The 9,055-nt window shown below is 51.4% G+C and overlaps 1 protein-coding gene across 1 annotated transcript; it reads left to right on the forward strand.

The window, feature by feature from the left end:
• Nucleotides 1–23: 23 nt before the first annotated feature.
• Nucleotides 24–8,684, forward strand: galnt11 (UDP-N-acetyl-alpha-D-galactosamine:polypeptide N-acetylgalactosaminyltransferase 11 (GalNAc-T11)). The gene is made up of 8 exons (XM_034079891.2): nucleotides 24–165; nucleotides 318–567; nucleotides 1,252–1,369; nucleotides 2,145–2,297; nucleotides 3,675–3,884; nucleotides 6,173–6,277; nucleotides 6,479–6,616; nucleotides 6,824–8,684. Exons 1-8 carry the CDS (start codon nucleotides 24–26, stop codon nucleotides 6,968–6,970), a joined length of 1,263 nt encoding a protein of 420 aa, XP_033935782.1. The 3' UTR covers nucleotides 6,971–8,684.
• The last annotated feature ends 371 nt before the right edge of the window (nucleotides 8,685–9,055 follow it).

Below are 9,055 nucleotides of genomic sequence, written 5' to 3' on the forward strand. Positions count from 1 at the left end.
CACTGATATACACACTTATATAAATGTGTGTGTTTTCAGAGGAGCTGCAGGAGGAGCTGGAGCGTCATGTGGGGGGGGAGCTGAAGGAGAGAGTAAAGCTGGTGAGGAACCAGAGGAGGGAAGGACTCATCAGAGGACGCATGATAGGAGCCTCACACGCGACCGGTATTTCCTACCTCCTTAAACTGTGTCATTTCCTTACCTAAATCCTTGTTCCCTAAATCCTTGTTCCCTAAATCCTTGCTCCCTACATCCTTGTTGCCTACATCTTTGCTCCCTACATCTGTATCCATGCCAACTTGTTCCCTCCCCCCCAGGTGAGGTGCTGGTGTTCCTGGACTCCCACTGCGAGGTGAACAGGGATTGGCTGCAGCCGCTGCTCACCCCCCTGCTCAGAGACCATCGTACGGTGGTCTGCCCCGTGATCGACATCATCTCCGCCGACACGCTCTCCTACTCGCCCTCCCCCCTCGTGAGGGGGGGCTTCAACTGGGGGCTGCACTTCAAGTGGGATCCCGTCCCCCCCGCGGAGCTCAGCGGGCCCCAGGGGGTCACCGGACCAATTAGGTACCACTGACCAATCAGGAGACCAATTAGGTACCAGCTGACCAACCAGCTGACCAATTAGGTACCAGGAGACCAATCAGGAGACCAATTAGGTACCAGCTGACCAACCAGCTGACCAATTATGTACCACTGACCAATCAGGAGATCAATTAGGTACCAGCTGACCAACCAGGAGATCAATCAGGAGACCAATTAGGTACCAGCTGACCAACCTGGAGACCAATTAGGTACCAGCTGACCAACCAGCTGACCAATTAGGTACCACTGACCAATCAGGAGACCAATTAGGTACCAGCTGACCAATTAGGAGACCAATTAGGTACCAGCTGACCAATCAGGAGACCAATTAGGTACCACTGACCAATCAGGAGACCAATTAGGTACCACTGACCAATCAGGAGATCAATTAGGTACCAGCTGACCAATCAGGAGACCAATTAGGTACCACTGACCAATCAGGAGACCAATTAGGTACCACTGACCAATCAGGAGACCAATTAGGTACCAGCTGACCAACCAGGAGACCAATCAGGAGACCCATTAGGTACCAGCTGACCAATCAGGAGACCAATTAGAGACCAATTAGATACCAGCTGACCAACCAGGAGACCAACCTGAAGAAAGCTGACCAATCAGGGTGCAGCTTGTTGTTGATGTAAACATGTTTGTTTACACCCCCCCCAGGTCTCCCACCATGGCCGGCGGTCTGTTTGCCATAAACAGGAAGTACTTTAACGAGCTCGGCCAATACGACGCGGGCATGGACATCTGGGGCGGGGAGAACCTGGAGATCTCCTTCAGGGTGAGGCTCAGATTCACAGACTGTCAGTGAAGGCACCACATTATATTTTATATATATACTAGGGCTGTCAAGTTAACACGTTAATAACCCGTTAATAACCCGTTAATAACCCGTTATTAACGCGTTAATAACCCGTTAATAACGCGCTAATAACCCGTTATTAACGCGTTATTACCGCGTTAATAACCCGAGCGAGAGAGAGACCTTACGTGTATTGTTGTTGTTAGCATCTGGTGCTAGCTAGCTGCGCTAACGGATAGAAGGAGCTGTTTCAATGAAAACAGAGGAGCGCTCGATCCACACGACTGCGCCGAGCGCTCGCCTCGATGCAGGAAGCAGACAGCGGGGCATTGAGGAGAAGTCAGCACACTCAGCACGGATAGCGCAACATGACTGCACACACACACACACACACACACACACACACACACACACACACACACACACACACACACACACACACACACACACACACACACACACACACACACACACACACACACACACACACACACACACACACACACACACACACACACACACACACACACACACACACACAGAGGTTCCAGGTTGTTGTGTTTAATATTCATGAGGATATGTGTCATGGTTCAAATGATAATGAACATTAGCATAAAGCGTATTTGTCCATCTGTTCATAAGAGTTTTACAAACTTGAACAATATTCCTCTAAGGAACATTTAGAACAGATAAAAAATGAACTGTTAATGGACTGACAGCCCTAATATATAATGATGATGATGTATCTCTATAGATCTGGATGTGTGGCGGTCAGTTATTGATCATCCCCTGCTCCAGAATCGGACACATCTTCAGGAAGAGGAGACCCTACGGATCCCCGGGTGGGGGGGACACCATGGCCCACAACTCACTAAGACTGGCTCACGTGTGGATGGACGAGTACAAGGTACACACTCACACACCAGGGTGTCCGCGGGGTCTTAAAAAGTATTAAAAGTTGATAAATCAATTTAGCGAAAATTAAGGCTATTAAAAAGTATTAAACGGCATTTTCCAAGGTATTAAGAAGGTCCACAGCAACGACAACATGACACACCCTTTAATTTACTGAAACAACATGTCGGGAAACCCCTCAACCCCATGCATAGCGTGCCATAAAATGCTGCTTCTTATTTGAAGTTTCGTTGCCTTGCTCCGCTCTGTGGGGGGGGGGGGGGGGGGGTTTATCTGCTGGTGGACTACCTGAGGGACATACAGCAGGAGAACACGCCGTCCACCGCGGAGAATAAACAGAAGGGCGACCATGACAACCATGCTCCGGGGTCTTCTTCGCTGCTTTTGGTGTATTTTGTGGCGGCAGCAGCGCCACTTACAGGCCTGGCATATGTACTACTTTTTGCATTTGCATTTTTCTGTATGAGGCCCCTCGTGGGGCCGGGGTCTAAGCCAAACTATATCCGGTCACAGAGATCTGCTATTTTAAAGTGAGGTCAACACATATCGACCCTAAATATAGTCTATATTAAGAACGAGAAAAGTCATATATATTGTTTTTTGTAAACATATGACAAATGTGTGAGGGCGATGCCGTCAGAGCATCGTCCTCTGTGCCGGGCTTAGCCCCGGACAGCCCCAGCCCAATTTAACCCCTGGGTATTTGTGAGGGAGCTCCTATATGGCATTACCCCGCTGAAGCTCATGAAGTTTAATATTTAATATTTCAAAGTTTTGTCAATTGTTTTGTTTATTGGTCAAATACTGGTTTCTGATGGTTCTACTGGAGTGAAAGAGCACAGAAGCAACAAAGCAGCATGCTGCTTTAACCCTGACCTTCACAGAGAGGTTGAAGGTCATGTGGAGAGGAGGCTTCAGTAGTCAGTCTGCACTCTGTTTAGTTGAGCTGTCTTACAATCAATATTAAATGTGAGGTAAAGTGTGTCGCCAATGTAACCGGTTAGAACTCAAAGTTGCGATGAGGTCTTAAAATGTATGGAAAGGGTCTTAAAAAAGGTCTTAAAAGGTATTAAATTTGACTTCAGGATTCCTGCATATACCCTGACACACACACTCTCACACAGACACACACTCAGACACATACACTCAGACACACAGACACACACACACACACACACACACACACACACACACCACACACACGCACGCACACACACACACACACACACACACACACACACACACACACACACACACACACACACACACACACACACACACACACACACACACACACACACACGTCTAATTGTCAGTGGTAACTTGTTTGTAGTCCTCTGACCTCACTTCCTGTCTGTGGTCCAATCAGGAGCAGTTCCTGTCTCTGCGTCCGGAGCTGCGTGACCGTGGTTACGGAGACGTTAGTGATCGTGTTGCGTTGAGGGAGCGTCTCCAGTGTAGGACGTTCCGCTGGTACCTGGACACCGTTTACCCCGAGATGCAAACGCACGGAAACAAACACCTGCCTGTGTTCAACAACAAGAGCCTGAGGAGGCCCAAAGTCCTGCAGCGAGGACGGGTACTGAACGCACCACGCCTCATCAGACCCTGAACGCACCACGCACCATCACACACTGAACGCACCACGCCTCATCAGACCCTGAACGCACCACGCACCATCAGACCCTGAACGCACCACGCACCATCAGACACTGAACGCACCACGCCTCATCAGACCCTGAACGCATCAGACACTGAACGCACCACGCATCATCACAGACTGAACGCACCACGCACCATCACACACTGAACGCACCACGCACCATCACACACTGAACGCACCACGCCTCATCAGACCCTGAACGCACCACGCACCATCAGACCCTGAACGCACCACGCACCATCAGACACTGAACGCACCACGCATCATCAGACACTGAACGCACCACGCACCATCACACACTGAACGCACCACGCACCATCACACACTGAACGCACCACGCCTCATCAGACCCTGAACGCACCACGCACCATCAGACCCTGAACGCACCACGCACCATCAGACACTGAACGCACCACGCATCATCAGACCCTGAACGCACCACGCACCATCACACACTGAACGCACCACGCACCATCAGACACTGAACGCACCACGCCTCATCAGACCCTGAACGCACCACGCATCATCACACACTGAACGCACCACGCCTCATCAGACCCTGAACGCACCACGCACCATCACACACTGTATACTAAGTCCTGCAGTCACTGAACGCACCACGCATCATCAGACCCTGAACGCACCACGCATCATCACACACTGAACGCACCACGCATCATCACACACTGAACGCACCACGCATCATCAGACCCTGAACGCACCACGCATCATCACACACTGTATACTAAGTCCTGCAGTCCCTGAACGCACCACGCATCATCAGTCCCTGAACGCACCACGTACCATCACACACTGAACGCACCACACATCATCAGACCCTGAACGCACCACGCATCATCACACACTGAACGCACCACGCACCATCAGACCCTGAACGCACCACACATCATCAGACCCTGAACGCACCACGCATCATCACACACTGAACGCACCACGCATCATCACACACTGAACGCACCACGCACCATCAGACCCTGAACGCACCACACATCATCAGACCCTGAACGCACCACGCATCATCACACACTGAACGCACCACGCATCATCAGACCCTGAACGCACCACGCATCATCACACACTGAACGCACCACGCACCATCAGACCCTGAACGCACCACACATCATCAGACCCTGAACGCACCACGCATCATCACACACTGAACGCACCACGCACCATCAGACCCTGAACGCACCACACATCATCAGACCCTGAACGCACCACGCATCATCACACACTGAACGCACCACGCACCATCAGACCCTGTACGCACCACGCATCATCAGATCCTGAACGCACCACGCATCATCACACACTGAACGCATCACGCATCATCAGACACTGAACGCACCACGCATCATCAGACACTGAACGCACCACGCACCATCACACACTGAACGCACCACGCACCATCAGACACTGAACGCACCACACATCATCAGACCCTGAACGCACCACGCATCATCACACACTGAACGCATCACGCATCATCAGACACTGAACGCACCACGCATCATCAGACACTGAACGCACCACGCACCATCACACACTGAACGCACCACGCACCATCAGACACTGAACGCACCACACATCATCAGACCCTGAACGCACCACGCACCATCACACACTGAACGCACCACGCATCATCAGACCCTGAACGCACCACGCATCATCACACACTGAACGCACCACGCATCATCACACACTGAACGCACCACGCATCATCAGACCCTGAACGCACCACGCATCATCACACACTGAACGCACCACGCATCATCACACACTGAACGCACCACGCACCATCACACACTGAACGCACCACGCATCATCACACACTGAACGCACCACGCATCATCAGACCCTGAACGCACCACGCATCATCAGACCCTGAACGCACCACGCATCATCACACACTGAACGCACCACGCACCATCACACACTGAACGCACCACGCATCATCAGACCCTGAACGCACCACGCATCATCACACACTGAACGCACCACGCATCATCACACACTGAACGCACCACGCACCATCACACACTGAACGCACCACGCATCATCAGACCCTGAACGCACCACGCATCATCACACCCTGTACGCACCACGCACCATCAGACCCTGAACGCACCACGCATCATCGTTATCTCACTCTCTACTTCCTGTTGTCTCAATTCCTGTTTCAGTTGCGCTCACTCTCGTCGGGGGGGTGTTTGGGGGCCCTGGGCCGAGCGAGTCAGAAGGGGGGGGGCGTGGTGCTGAGGACATGTGACCCCCGAGACCCCGAGCAGGTGACACACACACACACACACACACACACACACACACACACACACACACACACACACACACACACACACACCCCCACTCTCGCTTGTTGGTGCTGTGAGTGGTAGTAGAGCAAAGTATATATGATGTAGTGCAAACTGTATACAGTAAGTGTATATAATGTGTATATTTGTGTATATCTGTGTATTTGTGTGTATCTGTAGGTGTGGTCGTACGATGAGGACGGCCAGCTGCTTCTCGCCTCTCTCTTGTGTCTCGACGTCTCTGAGGTCCGGACCCTGGACCCCCCCCGCCTGATGAAGTGCCACGGCTCGGGGGGGTCTCAGCAGTGGAGCCTGGGGGTGACACACACACACACACACACACACACACACACACACACACACACACACACACACACACACACACACACACACACACACACACACACACACACACACACACACACACACACACACACACACACACACACACACACACACACACACACACACACACACACACACACACACACTTTGAAACTCACCTTTAATTGAATCCCTCCCCAGAAGTCCAACCGGCTGTACCAGGTTTCCGTTGGTCAGTGTCTCTCCGTCTCTCGACCAATCAGGCCGAAGGGTTCTGTTTCCAAGGGTTCCATTACCATGGCGATCTGCGACGCCTCAGAGGATCAGCAGTGGCAGCTGGAGGCCTGAGCGGCCAATCAGAATCCTCCGTCACTTCAGAACTTCCTGTTTCCTCAGGACGGCTTCAACCAATCAGAAAACTCCAACCAATCAGGACGACTCCAACCAATCAGAAAACTCCAACCAATCAGAAAACTCCAACCAATCAGGACGACTCCAACCAATCAGAAAACTCCAACCAATCAGGACGACTTCAACCAATCAGCAGATTTTACTCTGAAATTAATTTGATTTGAATGGAAACAGAGTGAAAGATGGGACCGACTGTAGGGTTTAAACCCTGCAGACCCTCACCCTTAAACTGAGGGTCTACAGGAGGGTCTCACTAACCCTTAAACTGAGGGTCTACAGGGGGGGTCTAACCAACCCTTAAACTGAGGGTCTACAGGAGGGTCTCACTAACCCTTAAACTGAGGGTCTACAGGGGGGGGGGGGGTCTAACCAACCCTTAAACTGAGGGTCTACAGGAGGGTCTCACTAACCCTTAAACTGAGGGTCTACAGGGGGGGGGGGGGGTCTAACCAACCCTTAAACTAAGGGTCTACAGGAGGGTCTCACTAACCCTTAAACTGAGGGTCTACAGGGGGGGTCTAACCAACCCTTAAACTGAGGGTCTACAGGGGGGGGTCTAACCAACCCTTAAACTGAGGGTCTACAGGGGGGGGTCTAACCAACCCTTAAACTGAGGGTCTACAGGGGGGTCTAACCAACCCTTAAACTGAGGGTCTACAGGGGGGTCTAACCAACCCTTAAACTGAGGGTCTACAGGGGGGGGTCTAACCAACCCTTAAACTGAGGGTCTACAGGGGGGGGTCTAACCAACCCTTAAACTGAGGGTCTACAGGGGGGTCTAACCAACCCTTAAACTGAGGGTCTACAGGGGGGTCTAACCAACCCTTAAACTGAGGGTCTACAGGGGGGGGGGGGTCTAACCAACCCTTAAACTGAGGGTCTACAGGGGGTCTAACCAACCCTTAAACTGAGGGTCTACAGGGGGTCCCACTGACCCTAATGAACTCCTTCCTGCAGTGGTACTGGGACAGACGGGACCCAGGGCGTTCTCCACTGAGAGAGGATGCCATGGCGTCGCCTGATCAGCCGGACTGAAGACGATGTGTTCTGATATTAATCTGACCGTTTTAAATGTGTGGTTTCATCAACACGTGTGACTGTGAGGCCGTGATGCACCTTCTCCCGACTGCAGGCGTGCTTTCTAATATCACACCTCTGTGAACGTGTTTGTTGACAGCTCTTCTAAGTTTTAGCAGCTTTGAAGTCCAGTGAAAACAGTCCTCGTGTTTTCAACTTATCAAAGTCAGTATTATGAGTGTGTGCAGCGATCAGAGTGCAACCATGAACTAATCAAGTCTAACACGTGTTTGAGAGTAAAGGAGAAACTCCACTGGTATATATCACATGCTGTCTCTATGGTGTCGTCATGCCGATGCTGTCTCTATGGTGTCGTCATGCCGATGCTGTCTCTATGGTGTCGTCATGCCGATGCTGTCTCTATGGTGTCGTCGTGCCGATGGACAGACGGTGGGTTAGGGTTAGGCTGTCTCTATGGTGTCGTCATGCCGATGCTGTCTCTATGGTGTCGTCATGCCGATGGACAGACGTGGTCTTCAGAGCTCACACTAACCAATGGCTGCTGTTGCTCACCACTCTAAACTAGCATCGCCTGAAAGGGCTGTTTGAACTGATTAAAAATGTTCTGTAAACATCACCGTCTCGCCTGCTTTCACTGAGCTGATCTCTGGACATTACGTGTTCAGGTGTTCTGCATCAGTTACCATGGAGATCTACCCCGGTGAGAAGAGAACCAGCGCCGTGGACCGCACAAAAGATGTTTAGAGTTTTATTTCTGTTGTTTTTAATCCAAGAGATGCTGATTTGAAACCGTTGTTACGTATTATGGCATGTCCTGTTTCAGCTGGAGAGACGGGAGTTCGTCCCAAATCCTCCTTCTGTATTCACACCTCCAGCTGGGAGAAGGAGCCTCATTAGGCTGCGAGTGAGACTGCAGACGGAGCCCACTCCATCAGGAGGGGGAGTGGGTTGGAATTGGAGTTAATCCTGAAGTTCCCTTAACAA

The sequence above is a fragment of the Pseudochaenichthys georgianus genome, unplaced genomic scaffold, assembly GCF_902827115.2.
Source record: "Pseudochaenichthys georgianus unplaced genomic scaffold, fPseGeo1.2 scaffold_761_arrow_ctg1, whole genome shotgun sequence".
NCBI classification, from domain to species: Eukaryota; Metazoa; Chordata; class Actinopteri; order Perciformes; family Channichthyidae; genus Pseudochaenichthys; species Pseudochaenichthys georgianus.

Bases quoted from the DNA above. Each gene is read 5' to 3' on its own strand.
- galnt11 (XM_034079891.2), top strand. From the start codon at position 24: ATGTGTGTGTTTTCAGAGGAGCTGCAGGAGGAGCTGGAGCGTCATGTG. The intron at 166-317 runs GTATTTCCTACC...CCTCCCCCCCAG, and splicing joins AGGAGCCTCACACGCGACCG to GTGAGGTGCTGGTGTTCCTG. The intron at 3,885-6,172 runs GTACTGAACGCA...TTCCTGTTTCAG, and splicing joins AAGTCCTGCAGCGAGGACGG to TTGCGCTCACTCTCGTCGGG.